We start from the raw sequence: 24698 nt of genomic DNA, 5'->3' as shown, positions 1-24698 counted from the left end.
ACACCAGTTTTAGACAGGTGGTTGTAGATTTAAATTATAAACTTTAATAAAATCTTGAATATATTGTGGGCCATCTGTTTAAACTACTTCAGTATTACATGTATGTTTGTATGTGTATGTTTTTTTTTGTGTGTGTGTGTGTGTGCATGCATGCTCTTCTACACAATTTCAAGAGTCAGCTAAATACTTATTCATGTTCTGTCCAATGGCTTTACTGGGTAATATTTTATTATAAATGAATAAATGCATGGGTCAGCAGATTAAATGGAGTTGATATTGGAATAATATGTCATGTTGTGCCATCACCACTATACTATGTATTTGCTCATTCTTCTGTAAATTTAAGAATAATTATTTATATTATGTTTTGTTGGAACACTCATAGTGAAAGAATAATATAAAAGCCTTTTTTGCAAATAAACATTTGAATACAAGTAAATGAGATCACATGGGAACATATAAAGAAAATTGATTGTGATTTATTACCTGTGAATTGTATAACTATAACTAATAGTCATTTCAGGCTTTAAGTTTGAATTTCCATTGTGCAGTTGAAAAGTCACAGGCTATCTGACAGCCAGTCCACCTTAAATAGAATTACAGTGTTTTCCCCCAGAGCTCTCTAAGGCAGGGCAAGAGAGGTAGTAGTGGATATAGTGCAGGCCTTTGTGCTCACTATTTCTCCTCCAATGACTTGATATGACTTTTTTCAATGTCTTTATATGGCTCTGATATGAAAACTTCTCAGTTGTGATATAACTTTTCAAGAAGTGTACTAATTATTATAAGAAACTACTTAAAAACAAATGAAGTTATGTACTTTTTCTAGTCCCTGGATGTCAAGAGGTGAACAAAAATATATATTGACCTTTGCCCTCATGATTGACTTTGGACCTCAATAGGGGATATGGACTTATACTCAAATTTTATAACTATACTATGAAGGGAAAAGGAGAGTACTACAAAATAGTAAAATGTAGTACTGTTTAGATTTGACAGGATGGTTGCATGAATGGGATTGACCACAGTAATTCCTGTTGACTTTTATGTTGGATATGAAATCCTAGAAAGATTTTTGAGAGGTTGAATAATTTCCTACTTTAATCTGTTTACCAAAAGCTAATAGATTTTCTTTTCTAGTAGAGACAGATTTGCATGGCTTAATAAAATTCTACCACAATGAATCACCACAGAAATTGCACATCAATTTTGTGGTCATTTTTCTTTCCTGGAAATTACCTGTATGTAGGTAAAGTGAAAATTTAGGTTTGATGCCCTACTTTTATAACGAAATAATAAAAATACTCTAGATGTTCAGTGTTAAGTTACACTTAAAGGGCTTTAGGCTCTTACCATCTGTTTCTCAATGGAAACCAAGGGGCTTGGCAATAGTCTGTAATGTTTTAGAGGCAACAGGGACCTCCCTGGCCAACAACTCACTGGAAGTTATCCCATCCCTGGCACTGAAAATTTTCCAGTAACAATCTATGGCTTCTAGATAAGCAATTTTCAAAAAAGAGTAGGTTTTCAAAGATCTTAGTCAGAATATCTTCAAATTTGATTAACCCTCCTCCCTGCACTTCTTTTACACAATCTCTTCCCCTGGCCTCACTTATGCCTTTCCCCTCCCTGTATTCTATTCTTCTACTTACATATATTCAATACCATCCCCTTAAATCTTTCCCTGTCCTCCCTCCCTTACAGCTTTTTTCTAGTTTACTAGCCTCTGTTACCGAGTTTTGGTTCCAGCTCACACACAAGTCTATACATTTGTAGCTAGGATCCACATATGAGAGAGAACATGCAACGTTTGGCTTTCTGGGAGTAGGTTACCTCATTTAGTATAATCATTTCCAGATCTATCCATTTCCCTGCAAGTTTCATAATTTCCTTTTTCTTTACTGCTGAATAGAACGGCATTATGTATTTTCAGTTCTTCCATGAAGGTTTGATGGAATTCAGCTTGGTCAGGGTTGTATATCTTCTGTCTTCATTTCGGGGTTCTGATCCTATTGTCTCTTCTGTGTTTTTTCTTAATTTGAGAGCCACAGGCAGAGAGGTGGGGGGGGAGAGAGAGAATGGACACACCAGGGCCTCCAGCCACTGCAAACAAAATCCAGATGCATGTGCCACCTTGTGCATCTGGCTTACGTGGGTCCTGGGGAATCGAGCCTTGAACCAGGGTCCTCAGGCTTCACAGGTAAGCACTTGATCGCTAAGCCATCTTTCCATCCCCTATTCTGATCCTATTGTCTCTTCTGTGTTTTGTTTAGAGACATCCATTGTAGGACTAGGCACCCTTGTTGGATTTACTTGCATTTGATTTTTCTTGTTATTCCTTTTGCGCTGTGGTCTGACCATCACAGTGTAGGTGTCTTATTTAATTTAGGAGGAAGCTATAGTCTACCCTTGAAGTGTTTTATGTTTGCTTCCACTAGGGTTATGATGGCAGTGGAGCCTGCCTGCTCAGAGGGAAAGAGCCTGTGAGGTTCTAGTGGGGGTCTGGGGACCCGATGAAAGTGCTTGTTGTTCTGTGATTCAGGGTATGGGACTTCATGGTCAGGTAGCCTTAGGGGACAGGGGATGAAGAGAATGCTACAGAGCAGATTGGTGTTGTGACAGGACTGTGGAGGGGTGGATGATGGGAATGTGTGGTGGTTCTGTGATGCTAAAGGGTGAAGGCATAGGACAGCAAGTCCCTTGGTATCCTCTAGCAGGGTGTGGATGGGACTGCCAGTCCTGAGACAGTGTAGGGCATGAATGTGGGACTGCTGTGTGTCAGGTGACATGTGGGGAGGGGCCTGGAGGTCCCCTGTGTTGGGAGATACTTGGGAGGGGGGAACCCTAGTCTGCTGGACTGGGTCCATGCAGGAAGGGGCAGTGACAGGTGGAGGTCCCTGGTGGTGGTGGGAGAAGCGCTAGCCTGCTGACATTGGTTCCATGTATGGAAGTGTGGTTTGTTGGTGGGTGGGATGGCATTTGCATGTGGAGGTTCTCTGTGGGAATTCTAGCTTGCTGCCTGGGTTGGCGCACTAAAGTTGGGGGGCAGCAGCAAGTGAGATTGTGTTCACGTGTGGATGTGCCCAAGGGGACACTAGCCTGCTGGCGTGGGTCTGTGCATGGGAGTGGGGTGGTGGCAGTGTGTGGGATTGCATTCACGTGTGGAGGTTTCCTGAGGGAATTCTAGACTTCTGGCCTGGGTCCATTCATGGGGTGGGGGGGGGGGCGACAGCAGCAAGTGGGATGGTGTTCATACATGGATGTCCCCTGGAGGAGCACCAGCTTTCTGGCTTAGGTCCGTGTACAGAGTTGTGGGAGGCAGAGAGTGGGACAACATTCACATTCAAGTTCTCCTGGGGGAATGCTAGCTTGCTGGTCTGGGTGGGTGCATGTTGGTGGGAACAGCAGGGACTGGGACAGCATTTATGAGCTTTGAGGTGTGCATGGAGCTATGGTAGCCTGCTGGCCTGGCTCTCCTTTCCTGTGGTTAGTACAGGAGGAACCTGAGGCTGGGATGATGGCTAGGACGGCTGGCTCCTTGAGTGGGTTGGGGTACTGGTGGGCTACCTTGGAACATGGGAATCAATGGATTCCCTGATTTTCTTCTTCATGCCCTCCCGTTGGAGGTCTATTAGTGTCTGCTCATTCATAGAATACCCAGTGAACCCTAAACATCTTGCCTTTCCTTCCCTAAGAGGTGCAGTGTGGTTAGGTGGACACCATCTTGCCTGGAAATGCTCTGAATTCTTATCTTTGATTTTTTCATAGTGTCCCGGATATCTTGAAATTCCCTTTCATACCTTCCCATTAGCTTGTCTTTCTCTTTGTTGGACTGTATTAGATCGGCCACCTGGTATTGTAGTTTAGATATTCTGTTCTCTCCTTCATCCATTCTACTGGTGAAACATTCCACAGAGTTTTTTATTTGACTGTGTTCTTCAGAACTAGAATTTTAGTCTGCTTTTTCTTCTGTATTTATTTTTCCTCACTCATGTCTTGTAATGATCTTATTTCATTAAGCTAGTTTCCAATGTTCTCTTTCAGGAGTTTACTTTCTTTAATTCCTTTGTTTTCTTATTTGATTTCTTTGAGTATAGATACAATCACTTTGTTGTTTGAAATCTTTGTCAGGCATTTTATCTCAAAGGAGTCTCACTGGTGACCATTTCTGATGGAATTTTAATTTTTGGTGGGATTGTATTGTCTTGATTCTTTGTGGTTCTTTTAGTATAATGTAGCCACTTTTGCATCCTGGATTGATTTGATGCTTGGGTTTTCTACTTATCTGCAGTGTTTTTAGATGTGGCATTCCACCTTCATATGCTTTCAGAATATGAGTTTAAGGTGCCAAGTGTAGCTCTTGTACCCCAATCCAGAAATAATCCTAGGTGTTGAGTTTGCGTGCTACACAAGCATTCTAGCGGACTAGGTGGAACAATTCACTGGACGTTTTAAACTTCAACTGAGCAATACACATATTCAATAAAAACCAGCACAGAGTATGCAACTGTGGGGATTAAAACAAACAGATAGTCTTATAAAGCCAAAATTCCTAGGGTGTTGGTTGTTCTACACCCTTAATCCTGTCAGGAGTTAGAGAATTCTGTTCTAAATTGTGTTCCAGGTCAGCTTGGATCTGAATCAGAGCCTGCCCCCAATAATGACAGAAGCAAAAGACAAAGGCTGTATAAATCTGAAAGTATCAAAGGCCTCAATATTCAACCCCCAAAACAGCTTATTTGAAAATATAAAGCCAGCCAAGAATATGTAACCCATAACCATCCCTGACATGGAAAGAGAGATTAGCACTTATTATTCAGCATTGTTACCTTTTGGGGTGGCCTCAATCTCACCAATGCTGAGTGCCCACCTTGATCTCTTTGTGTTGTGCTGTGGAGCTAGAGTTATGATCAGCTGTGCTGGATGCACTGCCACCAGTGCCTGAATGCAGGAGGTTCCTGGTTCTAATTGTTGGGAGAGTGCAGAAAGCCTGGAGTTGGTCATGCAGTCTCACCTGTATCCTTTTCAGTAGCTCCTTAGTTTATTTCAGCTGCCTTTCTTTCAGATTTCTTGACTTTTCAAGGGGCCTTATGAGGTTGGAAAATTGCCTTTTTTTGGTCTCTTCTACTGCTGCTTTGCGTTCCTGGTGGGTGGGCAGTGCTGGACAGATGCATGGATTGAGGGGCTGCAAGCGCTTCAATGGAATTCTGGCCACTTTCCTCCTTTCTGGTATATCTTGTTCTTTCCTGCTTTTCTGCTGTGTGTAAGAATAACCAATACTTCACTTTTTAGGAGAAGAGTGTATTTTGCTTTGTTTTTGCTTAAATCATTTCCTAGGCTCTTTTGGCATGCTCCTATACCACCATCTTACCCAAAAATGATCCACTTTCTTTTTCCCATTAATGAAAGGGTTCTATTTGAGTTTCCTTGGAAAGGAAGGGTTAAATTTAAGAAGCTGCAAATACTGTGAAGGAGAGCATGGGGAACCCATGAGAGGGGATCAGCAGTCATCCTTCATTTAGTCTGTCAGTTCTTTCCTCAGCTGTGTCTACATTCTGGTCTGCCCTTTTTCTTCCTCAGGATTGTTTTGAAATCTAGCCATGTTTGACTGGCTGTGGGCTATGTTCATTAACAGCTAAAGGGCACTGGAGTCTCTGATATAGTCTCCTGTATCTATACTTTGTAAATAGGAGAATGTAGTGATCAAGAAGATGAGGATAACTATGCTACAGACACTGCTTTAGTGATTTCTTATTTCAAAGAGTTAAAAACAGGTCTTAAAGAGTAACCTCTGTAAGGTCATGCACCTAGGAAGAGAGCCATAGCTATGAGAAACCTGACTATATCATTTAGAAAAATCTTAGTTTATAGCACTGCACTGGTGGTAGTAGTTTCCTTATTTAACAATTGTTATGATTTACGGGTTCAAATTTGGTCTACTTATCCTGAAGTTGCTCTTGGTTTTGATGGAAGATGTATTCAGGGAATCAAATTACATGACATCCTAAGAAAATTAAGTATATACAAAGTTTGTGGAAGTACATACTTCTTTTGTTTATGTTGGAAAATTGAAGGACTCATAGCCAAAATATTGTATTTCAGAGTTCTGACTGGTTTGACTAGTTTCATTATCAGTATTTTTAGGGAATATGATTTTGGCATAGCATATATTATATCCCAGATAAAAACAGAGAGTTGGAGGCATTTGAGTAGGTGATGCTGAAAATCAAATTAGGTTTGAGGGTTTGAGTGGTCTTGTAGTGTTCTTAGGTGTTTTGAACTTGATTCCAAAAGCATTTGTGAGCTGTTAAACAAGGAATGTCTTAATGGGGTCTGTCAGGACCTGGTCACTAGGGTTATATGGTTGAGGTGGATAGGAAGGAGAAGAAACTAAAGGTACTAATATGTTTAGTGAAACTAATGCAGTAAGAGAAGATAACAGAAAATAAAGGTCTGAAATATGACAGCAGTAGTTGGGATGACCATGTCAGAAGAGGTTTGACAAGCTAACTATATTTGAAATTGGAGGAAGAAATGATAATATAGTTTAAGATTGCATTAGCATATATACCTGTAAGAATAGTTTTGTCTTTTTTAATCTTTTTTTCCTTATTTTATTTTTGACCTTTTAATTTTTTTAAATTAGTTTTCTATTCAGCAAATACCGGCAGTTTGGTACCATTATTAGGCTCATCCATGACCTAGCCCTCCCTAGTGGCCCCTCCTTGTTGATGTATGTGGGTCGTGGATTGTGGAGTTAGCCCACAGTTATGGGTAAGATAAATGTCTCTGCATATCATGACTCAACATGTGGCTCTGACATTCTTTCCACCCCCTCTTCTGCAAAATTTCCCTGAGCTAAGTTGGGTTCATTCTCTTTGAACTCCTTCCAATGCCTTATCAATTTTTTCTAGCTTAGTGATGGTAGCATCCACACGATTATCGGTCCTTTGTTGCTTTCTTGCAAGTTCTAGCAGTAGGTTGGTCAGGGTTGCATTGCTCATAGCTTCCATTTTATGTTCTGATCCTAATGACTCTTCTTTGTTTTGGTTAGATGTATTCCTTGTAGGATTGGGTGATCTAGCTGGACTTTTTTTGCATTTGATTTTTCATGGTATTTCTTTTGCGCTGTGGTCTACCCATGACAGTGTATGGGCAGGTATGTGGGTGGATCAGCCTAGGCTCTAGCGCAATGGGAATCTGGGGCAGCCTGTGGCAGTTGCCAAGCAGCCTGGGCTTTGGCTCTCACTTGCCAAAGCTGCCTATCTACTGCCTGACAGGGGTGCCAAAGTTGCCTGAATTCTCAAGTGGTAATGCTGCCAAAGCTGCCTGCCTTAGACCTTGGAGGGGGACTGAGGTACCAAGCCCTGAAGCTGCCCAAAGTGGCTGGGAATGCTGGGACCCAGAAACAGTCTTTGCTCCCCTGCCACAGAGGAGTGGGGGATGACAGGTAGGGGATGGCACCTGAGCTCCTGCTAGTGAGAGACTCAGTCTGGGCTTGTGTGGCCCTTGCTGTGGGACTGGGCCCGCAGAACGTGAGATGGGAGCACAGAGGCACCTGCGGCAGCTGACTCAGGATTGGAGCACAGCCGCAATGGCCTGGTGGACGCAGGATCGGAACACAGCGCTGGGGGCCGGAGACGTGGGATTGGAGCACAGTGGTGGCTGGCCAAGCGGGCACAGGATTGCAGCACAGCAGCGGTGGACCTGATGGGCACACAATCGGAGCATGGCACAGCTGATCAGATTGGAGCACAGCAACGAATGTTTGGAGGAGGAGGGTCGTGTACCCGCCCAACATGGGATCCACGATTCCCTGTTTTGCCCCCCCTCTGTGCCCTCCCACTGACAAGAAGACCTAGAAAACCCTTAATGTCTTGCTTTTCTTTCCCAGGTATTTTGCAGGGCAGCTAGGCGGTCGCCATCTTGGCCAGAACTCCCTCTTATTTTATTTTAAAGAGAGGAAGAGAGAGAGAATTGGCACACCAGGGTCTCAGCCACTGAAATCTAACTCCAGACCCTTGTGCCACCAAGTGGGCATGTGTGACCTTGTGCTTGTGTTGTCTTTGTGTGTGGGATCCGCAGAGTCGAATATGGGTCCTTAAGCTTCGCAGGGAAGTGCCTTAAAGGCTAAGCCATCTCTCCAGCCCTAGTTTTGTCTATTTTTGAGATAGGGAAGGCAAAAGAAAAACCACATTGGGGCTTAAGGACAATTTGTCTTCCGAATATGTCAAAAGTAATGTGAATCTTGGTGTGTTAAGAATGAAGGTGTACAATAAGTTGTTGACAAATAATCTATATTTTCAGCCAACTTGATAAAGGTCTAAATTGAACTAACCTGGAGGGGGTTAGATGAGAAATACCAACGTGTGAGTCATCAGGAGGGAAGTGATAATTGAATCAGTGGAAATATATGAGATCACAGAGGAATATGAGAATTGAGAGCAACATTTATTATGTCACATACTCATATGTCTGCCTTGCTGTCTTAAATGGATCTGAATGTGTAGGCTTATATGAAATAATTAGCAACTACCCACATAGAAAGATTTCTTTTCAAGCTTAATGACTGGAAATATGGAATTTTTTTCTTCCTACATTAAACTGATTGCAACTTCTTATAGCTTCATAGAACTCTTGAAATGAAGTAATATTACAAAACAAAGTGATAAAGAATAAAAAATGCACACAAGTTTTGTAGTGAAAAACACCAACAATAAAGGAAAACGTCTAGTCATCTCTAATATTATTATATCCATGTGCTTTATCATTCTTCCTCTGTCTTGGCATGAACGGATGGTGATAGCAGCTCAGCTTTCTTGTGTGACAGATGTATGAAAGTTACTAAATGAAATTTTGTATATGGGTAACATTCAGTATAGTTTCTCTTTCCTAGATCTATGGCCTATTATTTGTTAATTGGATGATAGGCACATGTACTCCAACAAATTTAAATTGAATTGATCCTTTCTTTATGAGACTGGCATGCTCAGGCAGATACAACTCTTTTTTAATGTGCATGACATATTATACTCCGTAATACTAATAGACATGCCAGACTATTATTTTCCCATTCTTACCATTTATATAAAGGTGTTTTTTCACAGTGAATTTAAGAAATTCAATAAAATGGGCTATATTTTTAATCTTAGGAATGAAAAGTCCTCCCAGGTCCAAAATGTGAATAGGCAGAGTCTTAACATTATTATTCGATTTTATTTATGGAAGTGAATTAGAGCAGCAAAACAAAATAGGCTTCTTCCCATGTAGTGTTTGTAAACAATTCCTACTGCCTTTACATGTAATAAGTCAGATTCTAGAATTTTATTTTTCTTATAATTTGAAATATTCTAATCCTATATTTGGTAGTACACAATGTTGTGTAGTTGGAAGAGGGTAGGTTTTGGGGTTGCTATGCTATGTGCTTAAATCCAGGCCTTGCCATTTCTTGCTTGAATACACTAGTCACATTAGTTAAAGTACTCAACTTCAAGTTTTTTTTTTTTCCGTTCTTCTAATTATAATGGAGGTAATTATGGCACTGACATCAGAATTCTTGCGAAGACTGAGTGAAAGAGGAAATGCAAAATACTAAGTTCAGTACATGTAGTTTCCTGTTTTTCTCCTTCCCTTTATTATCAATTCAGACAATGCTATTTAAAATATTAAGCCCCGGGCTGGAGAGATGGCTTAGTGGTTAAGCGTTTGCCTGTGAAGCCTAAGGACGCCAGTTCGAGGCTCCATTCCCCAGGACCCATATTAGCCAGATGCACAAGGGGGCACACGCATCTGCAGTTTGCAGTGGCTGGAGGCCCTGGCGTGCCCATTCTCTCTCTAGCTTTCTACCTGCCTCTTTCTCTGTCTGTCACTTTGAAATAAGTAAATAAAGATAAACAAAAAAAAATTAAAAAAATATTAAGCCCCATTCCTTCAAAATTTTCATCTTAAAAAATGTGCTCCTTGGTCATCTGAGTTTGTGAAATGCTTCCCACTGCTATATTATATATTACAGAGCTACACCAGAATTTATCATTTTTAATGGCTCTTGAGAAGTCATACTACAAGCAAAACATCCTTTAACTTTTGAAGCCTAGTAATTATCCAATTTTGTTTTGTTTGGATTGGACAGCCACTAACTTATTTTCAGAAAGCTAAATTTAGTGTCAGAGCCAGGTTCTATTTAGTATGTATATGTTTCCCTTTCTAGAACTACAACTACCATTATTCTGCTCCTAGTCAGTTTCAAAGTTTGGGAGTTTTTATGTTGCAATGGACAGAATTAACATTTGGGTAAACTGTGTCTGAATTGCAGTTCTTCCATTTGTAGTGCTGTGGCCCTAATCAGAACTTATATTCACATGGGCTGATATCACTGGGCTCACCTCTAAAATAAAACCCTTACTGTCTGTCTCCCAAAAGTGCTGAAAAACTCCACAAGGAAATATTTCTGAAAACAACTTGGAAATTTTAAAATATGAGTTGTAACCTACTACAAAGAATTGGGGACAAAATTTAAAAGAAAAAAAAAAGGGCTGGAGAGATGGCTTAGCAGTTAAGCGCTTGCCTGTGAAGCCTAAGGATGCCGGTTTGAGGCTTCATTCCCCAGGACCCATGTTAGCCAGATGCACAAGGGGGTGCACGCGTCTGGAGTTCGTTTGCAGTGGCTGGAGGCCCTGGCGCACCCATTCTGTCTCTCTCAATATATCTGTGTCTTTCTCTCTCTGTCTGTCGCTCTCAAATAAAAATAAACAAAATTTAAAAAATAAAAAATGAATTGGGATGTTTGGATATTGAACAGGGTGATGTAGAGAATGAGCAGTCTTTGATACCTTTGAATACTTACCAGAATTTATGTATTAATAATTAAAATGATCTCAGCTGAATGTGCCTGAATGTCAGTAACTCCATTTTTGTTAGTGTTTTTTTGGACTTGCTGGTAGAAGCCACTTCATTTTATGATATGTCATACAGCATGATGTTGTTCATACCCGTTACTTAACTGTAATTATCATGCAGATGAAAAAGAAAATGGTTAGACTTTATTAGGCTCTTACTAATAGATTTAATGCTTAGCCTGCTTTTATACTTTAAACTTTTTTTGTCTTCCTGTAATATAGTTCTTTTCTGCTAGATGGTGTTAAGCAAAGTGATATTATTTTTACACTGAATGCAATAGAAAGGGTAATAAACATTTAGAATTACTGTTTCCATAGTATTATTTTTTTTTCTGTTTTCTGATTGCTGTTAGTGGAGACAATTACATAACTTACTTCCTTTTTGTGTCTGGAAAAACTTAGGTGGTACTCAGTAAGCTATGTAAAAACATAGCAAATTAAAACCATATTTTATTCAGATTTAGTGTTAACATTTTACATAAGAGGAAATTATAAGATTTTTGTCTTCAAATATACCTCATTCATGACTTTTTTTCTGTTTTGGCTTAAAAGGTTAAGATATACATTATGAAATGATAGAGAGATTTAGATATTAGTGTCATATATACTGTTTATATCCTGTGAATGCTAATTTTTAGTTTTATGAAGAGACTGGTTTTAAAAACAACTTTTGTCATTGTCAGAAACAGTGTTCCTGAAAGTAGAAATACACTTCATTCTTCTTAAAGTACTTCTTTCTTGACTTCATGGACACAGCTAGTACTGACACAAAATTGGCAGAAAATGTGCAATATTTTTTTCTTGTTCTCATTTTGCCTTTAAAATAAGTCATATCTTTGAGGTTTTAAAATGAAAACATACAACCTTTTTTCTTGTTTTGGAAGTAATTTTGGAGATAGTGGAAATAATATTTTATAAGTTGAATGTAAATGTCAAAGTTCTAAAGCCTTACTTTTAATGATAAAATTGAGAAAATATTTTGAGGTCTTTAACGTTTATTTCTCTTACAGATTTCTCCAGAGAGGATATTGATTTTTTTCCTTCACTTCTTATATTGATTTTGATATTTAAAGTGTTTGTGTTTAAGGGGATATTATAAACCATATTTTAAACCATGCAGATATCAAAATGAACTAGTCAAAATCTCTGTTGATTTTATAGTGAATTTACTGATAATTATCTTACCATTTTTTTTCTTTGAGAGACCACAGTAATGAAAACCATGTTTCACCTTTTATATACATAATTGGGTGAGATCACCAGATGCAGATGTTAAGAGCACATCAACAAGAAAAGTTGAAAATGGGAGCTGTATGGAAAAATGCTAGGACCAATTAGCTCTGTCAAAAACCATATGACCAAGAATAGAGAACAATGGATTTTAACCATTTAACTGACCTCAAGACATTTAATAATGGAAAGATATAACAAGACGGAGTTTTCTGAGGCTTTTAGTAATTAACTTTAAAATTCCTTAGAAAGTGACACATCATAGTGTTTGGATCTTCAGATTACATTTTTCTAGCATTTTATTTTGATAATTATATATAATAAAGGAGAAACATTTTATTATAAACAAATATATATTCATTATCTTGATTTTACAATTTAATTTTGGTGTGTTTGCTACATATCACATATTCATTCTATAGATCCATTACTCATTCCATCTTACTGTTTTTTATATATTTCTTCTTTTTCTTCTTCTTTTTTTTTTTTTTTTTGGTATTTTCAAGGTAGTGTTTCACTCTAGCCCAGGCTGACTTACAATTCACTGTGTAGTCTCAGGCTAGGCTGGCCTTAAACTCACAGCAATCCTCCTACCACTGCCTCTCAAGTGCTGGGATTAAAGGCATGTGCCATCATGCCCCACCTGTTTTATACATTTCACGTAAGTTTTATACACCAACAACATTAGTCATTCATGACTCTAATGTACATATCTAATTAGAGTTTAATATTTATTTTTGGTTATTTTAAAGGCAATGGTTATATATGGTTAAATGCATACAGGTATTTTGTGTGTGTGTGTGTGTGTGTGTGTGTGTGTGTGTGTGTGTGTGTTTGTGTGTGTGTGTGTGTTTTAATTATAGCATATAGCTCAGGCAAACACTCCATTGATTTTTTTTTTTCTAAAGTAGGGTTTCACACTAGTCTAGGCTGACCTGGAATTCACGATGTAGTCTCAAGTGGCTTCAAACTCATAACGATCCTCCTACCTTTGCCTCCCAAATGCTGGGTTAATGGTGTGCTGCACCATACCTAGCCAGTGATTGTTTTTTAGTCATAGATTAATTTAGTTTGTGCAATTTTCTATCATCATGTTTCCCTTGTGTGTAATTGCTTAGGGATAGAATTACTGAATTGTGTGTTTAGTTTTATTAGAAATTATCATATACTTTTTGAAAACTGAATCATTTTTTTAACCCTATACATCTTTATTGGTTATATAGCACACTCAGTATTCTTTTTATTTCATGAAGAATATATCATGTGTTGCTACCATCTTTTCCCTCCTCCCTGTCCCCATTCTGTTGATGGCCCTGATCAGTGGTATTGCTGGTACTTCCCATCAGGTTGTGGGTTATGCAATGCAGGAGCAGCAGTCACTTATTGAGGGGAGGCTATTGCTCTGGGGATGATGTCCCAACCTGTGGCTCTTAAAATCTTTTTGCCCCCTCTACTGCAAAATTCCTTGAGCCTTGGTGAGTATGTTTTAAGTGTAATCCAGTAAGGAACTGTTAGGAGCCTCTGGATTTCTGCTTTGGTATGTGATGAGTATCTGCAGGGTCTGTCTCCACCCTGGCGCTGATTTTCATGCTCACCATTGAAGCAGCGCTCTTGCTCATCTTGCCAATTCCTCTGTAGTTTCATCTGTGGCTTGGCTGAAGTGCAAGGGGTAGGTTATCAGGTCTCGCTATCTTCTGATTTTCAGAAAAAAACCAAAACACAAAAAACAGATTTTCCAGTGGAGTGTGCAGTCAGCATAGTTTAAGTGGGATAAGCATTATTAATTTAGGAAGAATTTGATGTATGTAGCCCCTCTTTTAGCCAGAGAAGTAGGAGCTTGACATTGGAGAGCATAAAATCTTTATCTCTGTAGGATTCTGACCTATTTCCAGTCCAGATATGGGTTCCTTTCACTGAGCAGATTTCTTAGCCAATCAGAAAGCCATTGGTTACCCATCAAGGCTCTGTACCACCATTGCACATCTTATATAAACATATACTCATAGACACTCACACTACAGAAGCATGATAGCTATTTCCTCTAATGCCCAGGCTTTTAGTTATTCTGATCAGTAGATTTCAGTATGCTTTTGTGTTGTTGCTACTTGTTTGTTTTCAATGTTTTTTTTTGTTTGTTTGTTTGTTTTTCCTTGAGATGGAGTCTGCCTATGTTGTCCAGGTCCATCTGGAATTCCTGGGCTCCAGCAGTCTTTCCATCTCAGCAATCAGTCCCATGTAGTTGGAACTTGATGTGTGTGCCAGGATGCTAAACTCATTCTGCTCATCTTTATGTGTACTACTAATGACTGATGACACTGAGCACCTTTGCATGTGCTCATTAACCATTTTCTTTGTGCAATGTCTGTTCAAATCCTTTGCCCATTTTAAAATTGAAGTGTTTCTTTTATTAATTTGAAATAATTCTTTTTTTGGGGGGGTTTCAAGGTAGGGTCTCACTGTGGTCCAGGCTGACCTGGAATTAACTCTGTCATCTCAGGGTGGCCTTGAACTCATGGCAATCCTCCTACCTCTGCCTCCCGAGTGCTGGGATTAAAGGCGTGCACCACCACACCCGGCTCTGAAATAATTCTTTATAAATCCTGGGTGTCACTAATTTGCTAGATATATTTTGTAACTGTTATATTCTAGTTTTATGCCTGTCAGTTCTTTTCTTTAAAAATGATATGGTTAGTGGGGTAGACATTTACTTTGATTTTTATGAACTCACAATAGATATATGTAAATGTTATCTGTTCATTACCCATGCCAACCTGGTCACTTGATCTGAGGAGAGGAGTAAAAGGATATTTTAAAAAAACTGTTTTACACACACACACACTTCCTTTGGGATCTCAGATTACCAATTGTACTACTACCTCTTATGCCAGCAACCCAATTATCTATGCTTTAAAACCATGGTAAAACAGACAGCAGTGGGTATCTTAGTTGATTATCAGTGTTTTTATACCCTTCTCATTTTCATTGTTACAGAAGAAGCTACTATGGAGGAAACTGGGCCAGTTTCAGCTTTTCTGGACTATTGTCCTGGGTAAAGGAATATCAGGTAAAGTCCTTGTCTTTTATTTTAGTTTACTAGGTTGTATTGTGTCATATATTAATCCTTCATTAAAGAAAACTTTATCTTCATCAGCAATATAGGACTAATACCTTATCTTTACTCTGTAGCTCCTACAATCTTTTGACACTCCTCTTCTGCAATGCTCCCTTAGCCATCTGCTGAGAATATTTTACATGGAATCAGAAACTGCAGTATTTCAAAAAGCTGAGGGTGTTAGGAAAGAAGAATTAGAATATTCCAAAGAATTATATTCAGTGACTTAAGATTATGATAGCTAAGGAGTACTAGGGTATATTGTAATGTGATCTTCATCATACAAAGAATTATAGTTGATTCATTGGCTTACTGTGTAAAAGTGGCTCTTAGAGTGACAAAAACATCAGTATTGAAGCTGTAGTGAAATGAGAAGTTAAATATTGTTGCATGAAAATGAGTTTGGCGAATCAACTGCTCTGTGACTTAAGTAGTCTTACAAACCATAAATAAGCTTGCAGTATATATGTCATGAGAGTCAATGTTATAGTCCTAGCTAGTTTATATCATATATTTTAGTTGATTTTCCCATGCTACATGTACATTAAATACACTCTATATTTAGACATGTATAGTACTACCTTGAACAGTTAGTCTGTTCCAATTTTCATTTTTTAATTTTAAATATATTTTACTTATTTATTTATTTAAGAGAGAGAGAAAGAAACAATGGGCACACTAGGGCCTCCAGCCACTGCAAACAAACTCCAGATGCATGCATCCTCTTGTGCATCTGGCTTATGTGGGTTCTGGGGAATCAAACTTCAGTCCTTTGACTTTGCAGGCAAACACCTTAACTGCTAAGCCATCTCTCCAGGCCCTATCTCAATTTTCAAATAAACAACAACAAAATGCTCCAGTTGTCTGAATACAAAAGTTTTGTTGAATAAATGGATTTTTCAAAGTAATTTTTGGTAAACCTTGTATTTATTCAAATATGGGTATCTTTGTTGACCATAGCCTTTTCATGTTTATCTCCTTTCCTCGATCAATGGCTGTTTCTCAAGTTAATAAACCTATGTGTACTCATTCAATGTTCTTGTACCTCATCTCCTCCTCTACTGATGTCACAGTATTTAATACTAATATAACACTGATAACAAGAGCTATCTGCCACCACTTTTCTTTAGTTTGATATGAAATTCTGAACCAAAAGCTTTTTAAAAAAATATTTTATTTATTTATTTGAGAGGGAGAAAGAGAGAGAGGGAGAGAGAGAGTGGGCACACCAGGGCCTCCAGCCACTGCAAACGAACTTCAGATGCATGCGCCACCTTGTGCATCTGGCTTACATGGGTCCTGAGGAATCGAACCAGGATCCTCTGGCTTTACAGACAAATGCCTTAACTGCTAAGCCATCTCTCCAACCCCAAAAAGCTTTTTAAAATACTGTTTTTCTATTGAATGTTGAAATTGTTTTGAGGTGAATCTTCATAACTCAGAAGATAATGCAGTTATATTTCATTAATAGTTCCATGAATACAAATAATTCATTTTTAAAATATTTTTGTTTTCTTAGAAAGATGTTTATCTAACAGCTTAAAACTTTAAACAGATAAAACATTGATTGTTGACACTCAAAAATGTTATGTCTTGACATCTTCTGAAGTCTGCTGTCTTCAAATATTGCTATATCATAGTGCTGTTCATAAAATATCATTAGGGATGACTAAACAATTTATAGTTCACTTGCATCCTTAGATGTTTGCACATGTCATTATACATTCTTGTTTTCTTTATCTTTTTGCATATATAACATCCAGGGACTGGCTGTTATAAAGTCTTTGGTTATATTGTTGGATGCTTTTAAAAATGGTTTTATATATAACTAAAATGAGATATTATGAGAAATCATCCTTCAGATATCATAAAGTCAATGAAATGAAGTCACTTTGACCCTGCTATTTTGACAACTAAATATACAAACAAACACGGAAACTTGCTTTAGTATTTTTTAATATATATTTTATTTTATTTTACTTTATTTTGTTTTTTTTAGGTAGATGCTCACTGTAGCTCAGGGTGACTTAGAATTCACTATTTCATCTCAGGGTGGCCTCGAACTCATGGCAGTCCTCCTATCTCTTCCTCCCAAGTTCTAGGATTAAAGGTGTGCGCCACCACACCCAAATATATTTTATTTTTTATTATTAGATATGGACATATTTTGTATGTAAATATCACATGTTGGTACCATCGTTTTCATCCTCCCTGCCTCTTTTCTGAAGAGGCCTTCCTCATTGGAGATGTAGGTCAACCCCATGGGAATTGTGGGTCAAGCATTATGGGGCAGCAACCAGTTACAGGGGAGAGGAAATGTCTCTGTGCAAAATGTCCCAACTTGTGGCTCTAACAATCTTTCCGTCCCCTCTTCCACAAGATTCCCTGAGTCATGCTGGGAGCATTTTAAGACTACTTCAGTGATAGATACTTAGAAGCATCTAGATGTCTGGATTGGTAGGTGTTAAGTATCCTCAGTATCTTTCTCCATCACCCTTGTGCTGATACCAGCTTAACTGAGAGAGCAGCATTCTTGCTCATTTCCCCAGTTCCTCTGTGGTTTCAATTGAGGCTGGTGTGAAGTGCACTGGGTCACTTATCTCCTTAGGTCCAGCTCCTGTCTGAAAAAGCGAATTAGATTCTCCAGTGGAGAGTGAAATCAGCAGCAGTTAAATGGGATAACCATCATTAATTTAGAGAGAATTATTAGGATATGGACACTTTTATACTGTAAGGTTAGTAATAGCTTGACAATGGAAAGCAGAATCATTATCTGGATATGATTCTGAATTGTTTCACAGTTCCAGATTTGGTTTCCTTTCCAATGAGTGGATCTGTTAGGCAATCCAAGAGCAGCTGGTTATCCACCATGGCTGTGTGCCACTATTGCACTTGTGTGAGCATCTTGTCAGGTTGTTTGCTTCTGAGTTGCTTAGACATTGAGCTGCTTGGGCAGATGCTGGCCACTTTCTCCTGGTAGCTCATGTAGTACCTTCCAGTACTAGAGGGGCTAATCATCTTAGGACTGGCTCTCTGGATTCCAATCAGGTGTCTCCATGGTTTGTGCTGACAGTGATTGGTGTCTTCAGCAGTAGTGTCTTACCATTAAGCTGTGATGGGTAATCAAGTGTTCTGCCAGAAGTCTATCTTGTCAATTTTGGGAGATCTATTAGTTTTCTATGATGAACAGCTCATTATGGATGTAGATCACATCTTGGTACAGGGAAGTACAGGCCAGTGCCAAGGGAAAGGAAAAAAGCAAAATCCAGAGAAGAAAGAGAAACAGGATAAATTTGAATATAGGTTTGTCTCACTCTCTCCAGGCCCCTTTGATTCAAGTGCTCCCTCTAAGGTTTGCTTGAGGGTTCCACCTTTTAGACTGATTTCCAGGATATAGTATTCTATTGTACCAGTTCAATTTGGATTCAGATTTTGCCCCCTGCCCTTTACCTTTAGTCAAGCCCTGCTGTCCTATTGTCCAAGCCTCAACATGTTACTCACTTATGTCAGCAACTTGGGCTGATCCAGTTTAAGAACTGCAAATGAGTGAGGTCATGTGATGATTTTGTTTCTGTGATTGTGTTAGTTCACTTAAAATGATCTGCTCCATGTTTGACCGTTTTTCTACAAATTTCAATGTGTCATTTTTTCTTTCTGCTGAGAAGAATTCCATTGTGTAGATATACCACATCTTGTTTATCCATTCTTCTAAAGATGAGCACCTAGGTTGATTGCAGTTTTTAGCTATTATGAATTGAGCAGCTATAAACATGGCTGAGCAAGTATCTCTGAACTAGATGTGGAGCTTTTAGGGTAAATGCCCAGTAAGGGAATAACAGGGTCTGGTGTACCTCTATATTCATCCTTTTCAGGAGTCTCCAAATTGATTTCCACTATAGATTTACCAGCTTACATTCCCACCAACAGTGAAAGAGGGTTGCTATTTCTCCACAGCCTTGCCAACATTTGTTTTCATTTGATTTGTGAGTGTTTGCCATCCTTACTGGGATATGATAGAATCTCATAGTTGTTTTAATTTGCATTTCCTTAATGGTTAGGGTTGTTGAACATTTTCTTAAGTGTGTGTGAGCCATTTGTAATTCTTCCTCTGAGAACTTCCTATTTAGCTCTCTGCTCCACTTGTGGAGTGGGTTGTTTGATTTTTTTGTTTAGTTTTTTGAATTTTTTTTTGTTCATTTATTTTATTTTATTTTATTTGAGTGTGACAGAGAGAAAGAGAGAGAGAGAGAATGGGTGCGCCAGGGCTTCCAGCCACTGCTAACGAACTCCAGTTGCGTGCGCCCCCTTGTGCATCTGGCTAACGTGGGTCCTGGGGAATCGAACCTCCAACCAGGGTCCTTAGGCTTCACAGGCAAGCGCTTAACCGCTAAGCCATCTCTCCAGTCCTGGGCTACAGTTTTAAAATTAAAACTTTAAAATAGTTATTTTTCTGGACAACATGAAAACTGAGTTTTGGGAAAGAATCACGTGGGGTGGGTGAGGGTCAGAAGAAGCATAAGGGCAGAGTAGGGTGGAACAGAGCAGGTCCTAAGTCATCTGAAGTTTGGACTGAGTGGAGTAGGTCCATTTTAAGGGTATGAGGGTTGAGCTGGGCTGAAGTCTTGGAGTCTGGTTGGCTGCTTACTTGTGTTATGTAATGTTTTGATCCTGTCTATTTTGGCTATTTTGACCTTCTTGTTGGCTTCTGAGACTGGTTGTTTGACTGTTCTGTGTAGAGTGTTCCTGAAAGTCTTCTCCATATGTTTGGTTTGTGTTCATATAATAATAGAGTTGACTTTTTTCATGGACAATTTTTCCTTCATCATTTATTATGAGGGATACATTTGCTAGGTAAAGTAGCTTGGGTTGGAAGCCATGGTTTTTCAGACTTTGAAGTGTTCCATTCCAGGCCCTTCTGACTTTCAGGGTTTCCATTGAGAGGTCTGATGTTATTCTAATGGGATTGCCTTTGTATGTTGTGAATTTCTTCTCTTGCTGCTTTTAACACCCTCTCTTTGTTTTCATTGTTAAGCGTTTTAACTATGATGTGTCTTGGAGAGTTCTTCCTTGGTCCTGCCTGTTTGGTGTTCTGTGTGCCTCTATTTTGCAAGATTTAGAAAATTCTCTTCGATAATTTTGTTGAGTATGTTTTCTATGCCTCCAGTATGGATTTCCTCTCCTTCTGGTATGCCCTTGGTCTGGATGTTTGGTCATTTTATTTTATTTTATTTTTGTCAATTTTTAAAATTAGTTTTCTATTCAGCAAATACAGGCAGTTTGGTACCATTATTAGGCTCATCTGTGGCCTACCCCCTCCCCACTGGCCCCTCCTTGTTGAGGTAAATGGGTTGTGCATTGTGGAGTTAGCCCACAGTTATTGGGACGATAAATGTCTCTGTATATCATGACCCAACATGTGGCTCTGACATTCTTTCTGCCCATTCTTCCACAAAATTTCCCTGAGCTAAGTTGGGTTCATTCTCTTTGAACTCCTTCCAATGTCTTATCAATTTTTTCTAGCTTAGTGATTATCGATTATCGGTCCTTTGTTGCTTTCTTGCAAGTTCTAGCAGTAGGTTGGTCAGGGTTGCAATATTTCCCTGAGCCATGTTGGGTTCATTTTTGGTCTGCTTCAGTGATGAGGTGTTGGGGGCCTCTGAGGCTCTGGCTCTCTGATTTGGTAGTTGTTGATTTGTCTCTGTGTTGGTCTCCTTCCCCTTTGTGCTGGTATCCGGTTTCATCAGGAAAACAGCACCCTTGCTTATTTCACCAATTTTCTTTAGTTTCATTCGGCCCCTTTTGAGGTATGTTGGGGCAGCTCTCTCTTTAGGATCCACATCTGTCTGAAAAAGAGAAGCAGATTCTCCAAGGGAGAGTAAGTTAGCACCTAGAGAACTGAGATAACACTTACTTTTTTAATAGAGAGTTTAATAGGTGTAGACCCTCGTGTAGCCCATGATTGATGGTAGCATGATATTGGAGAGTGGGCTTATGTTTGGATATGGTTCTGACTTGTTTCCCAGCTCCAGCTATGGGTCCCATACCACTGAGGGAATCAGTTAGCCAAATCAAGAACAGTTGGTTCCCCACCATGGCTGTGTGCCACTATTGCACTTGTATGGAGTTGCTTGGACAGATATTGGTCATTTCCTCCAGTCACCCATGTAGCACCTTCTGGCACTAGACATGCTGACTGTCTGGAGACTGTGTTTGATCATTTTTGAGTGTTCCACAGTTCCCTTGTATTCTATTCACTTGATTTTTTGAACATAGCAAAGTTTTTGGCCTCCTGATCAATTTCTTCTGTCTTGTCTTCCAAGTCAGAGGTTCTGTCTGTTGTTTAGGGGTTCTAGAGAGGTTTTCTTAAATTCTATTTGATTTTTGTTTTATGTTGTGATGTTTTGTATAGTGAGGTATGATTTCAATTCAAATTCTGATTTTCTTGGTGCTTCTTGTAGTTCATTCTTGCATTTCATCACATCTTCATTAAACTTAATCAACTGGTTGTTGAAGTCATCCATTTCTTGACTTACCTTCAGTTTATTCATATCTCTTTGGAGGGTCTTAACATTTTCTTCCATCAAGTTAAGCCTACTATCAATAGCTGAACGTTTGAGGAGACAATTCTGTTCAATTTCATTAATACAATTATTGGTTCTTGGATAGTTTGCTTCAAGATTAGCAATTTATTTTTATTTTTATTTTTTTTGATTTTTCGAGGTAGGGTCTCACTCTAGCCCAGGCTGACCAGAAATTCACTATGGAGTCTCAGGGTAGACTCGAACTCATGGCAATCCTCCTACTACCTCTGCCTCCCAAGTGCTGGGATTAAAGGCGTGCGCCACCACACCCGGTGATTTTTTTTTTTTTTTAAATCAGGGCCTTGTTGGTTGTTTTGTTTTTATTTGGGGAATGAATTTCTGTTGATTTCTCTATGCTTTCATTGGAGGCTTCCATATTAGCACTAGGCATCTTTGGTGGAGATCTCTCAGTTTTCTGACTTTCATTGGCTGTTTTGCTTTGTTGTATATCCATTTTAGTAAGACTCTTTTTTTTTTTATTGCGGAGGAAGCAAGTCTGTGTCCTTTGGCCCATTAACCCTCTGACTCAGGTGAACCAGGATGTTGGTACTTAGTGTCCAGTCACAGTACCAGAGCAAAAGGCCTGATTCCACAGGTCACACAGGAGTCAGGCCTCTCCGAGCAAGGCATAATGGTACCTACCAGGACCAGGGTACTATTAAGAATAAGAGAACAGGGATCTGGCCTACTTCATGCTAAGTCCTCTAGGACATGGACCAGTGCAGGCAACCTTGAATGGGGAGGTGGAAGGAGCCTACACACTGACCGGGTAAGGAACTCAGACTATGGGAGGGGAACAGAAATGGGTCTAGCCTACTCACTCCAGACCACTGTGCTTGCCACACACTGACCTTGCAAGGAACTCAGTCCTGGGTGGTGGGAAGGGTCAGAAATGGGTCTGGCTTACTCCAGACTGCTGTGCCAACCAGACAATGGAGATCCAGGGAACTCAGGCCCAGGCTGTGAGAGGACCCAGAAGTGTGTCCAGCCTACTCATTCCAGACAACCATGCCTGTCCACACACTGACTGTGCAGGAAACTCAGGCCCAGACTATGGGAGGGGGAAGAAATGGGTCTGGCCTATTCACTTCAGACCACTGTACCTGCCCTCACATTGAGTGAACAGGGAACTTAGACCTGGGTTGTGGGAGGGGGGAGAAATGGTAATGGCCTAGTCACTCCAGTCCACTGTGCCCGCCCACACAGGGAACTCAGGCCCAGACTCCAGCTTTATTATTAAATAATTGGAACACGTATATGTTTGATTCTCAACATGAAGGTTAGATTCTCAACATGAAGTTTAATTGTCCTATTTCTTAAGCAATATAAAAATACCCATAAACAAATGATTATAGCAGAATTACACATATCCTCATTAAATTCTATATGTTAAAGCTAGCTTTTGATTTTATATATCATTTTTCACTGCTTGCTTTGAAGTTGATACATTGTTGGAGTGACTTCATTTATTCCTGAAGTCACTGAATTTTGATGTGAAGAAAATAAAACCATGAATTTAGACAATTTATTCAAGTTTCCTCTGGAAATTGTAGATTTAGAGTACAATATATATATATTTATATATTTTTTTGAGAAATAAGATATTTGGGTTAGTGACAGTTGTAACTTTTGAGACACAAATTTCTGACAGACTCAATATATGCTCCAGGATTTACACATTTCATATTTTAAGGCAAAAACAGGAGTAGGAAAGATGACTAAATAAGTAGTTGATCAAACATGTAGATTTATGTCTGCACAATAGCAAACTATCCTGTAGGAAAGGAATCAATTTAAGAATATAAGTGAAACAGGTTTCAGAAGTAGAGTGGGAAAAGAACAATTGAATTCCTTGACATATAAGGTTGCCATATGGGACATGACTTGATGCTTTTTGTAGGATGGCATGGTCTATTCTACTATAGTTATAACATTTAGCATACCTGGGCATAGAAGGTGAACTCCAGATGTATGTGCCACTTTGTTAGATTGCTCGATTTTATTAAAATTCCATATCTCTGTTTTGTTTAGGAAAACAATGATGTTTTGACTGAAAGTTCAACATGGCAAGAAGAGATACTTGAAAATGAAGAAGCCATTCCACTTAGTAAGAAGGACAAAACCATTCAACATTTAGAAGTATTTTGTTATGCCAGGTATGAATATTATTGTTGCAGTTCGTATAAAACTTTCTTTGTCCTTTCTCGCTTTTATTCTGAGCAAATCAATGATATAAATTTATATGTTGTTGGTTGTTACTAGTCAGTTTGACACTGTAAAGGTTAATTGCTGGGTGACAACCAACAGGATTTATGATCACCATGGTAACAAATATCTGTCCATATCTGTGAGGAGATTCTAAATTAGATCAGTCAAGGTGGGAAGACACACCGTAACTATGGTCTACAGTATCCTGTGGCCTGGGATCCTGGACTGTATAAAAAGGATAAAAATGTAGCATTTATCACTCTGCTCTGCTACCTGCCTATGAACCTGCTTCAAGCCCCTTAAGGTCCTGCTACCATGCCTTCCCTACTGTGGCAGACTGTAACTTGTGGAACTGTAAGCCAAATTAACTCTTCCTCCCTTAGGCTAATTTTTGTCAAGTATTTTTTCCCAGCAATATATGGGTATATATTTCTACAGTTGGTTAGAACAATGGTAAATGCATGGATTTCAAGGGGTTTTGTTTGTTCATTTTCTTTTGTTTTGAGGCAGATTTCACTCTAGCTCAAATTTATTTAGAACTCATTCTGTCACCCAGGCTAGCCTTGAACGAACTCACAGTGATCTTCCTTTCTTAGCCTCCCAAGTGCTAGCATTCAAGGCATGCACCATCACATGTGGTTTACATGTTTGTTTGTTTGTTTTCCCAAGTGA

The 24698-nt window shown here is 39.1% G+C and overlaps 1 protein-coding gene across 1 annotated transcript in view; it reads left to right on the top strand.

Annotated features, from left to right (window-relative positions):
- Chm (CHM Rab escort protein) overlaps positions 1 to 24698 on the top strand; it is a 193946-nt gene that overhangs the window by 68651 nt on the left and 100597 nt on the right. Inside the window, exons 3-4 of the mRNA XM_004669613.2 lie at positions 15117 to 15189; positions 23850 to 23974. Of these exons, the coding sequence (XP_004669670.1) occupies positions 15117 to 15189; positions 23850 to 23974 (198 nt within the window). The remainder of the gene's footprint in view (positions 1 to 15116; positions 15190 to 23849; positions 23975 to 24698) is intronic.

Source organism: Jaculus jaculus, chromosome X (genome assembly GCF_020740685.1).
Source record: "Jaculus jaculus isolate mJacJac1 chromosome X, mJacJac1.mat.Y.cur, whole genome shotgun sequence".
Taxonomy (NCBI): Eukaryota; Metazoa; Chordata; class Mammalia; order Rodentia; family Dipodidae; genus Jaculus; species Jaculus jaculus.
The sequence above is the reverse complement of the archived record's forward strand: the minus strand, read 5'-3'. Positions and strand labels throughout refer to the sequence as shown.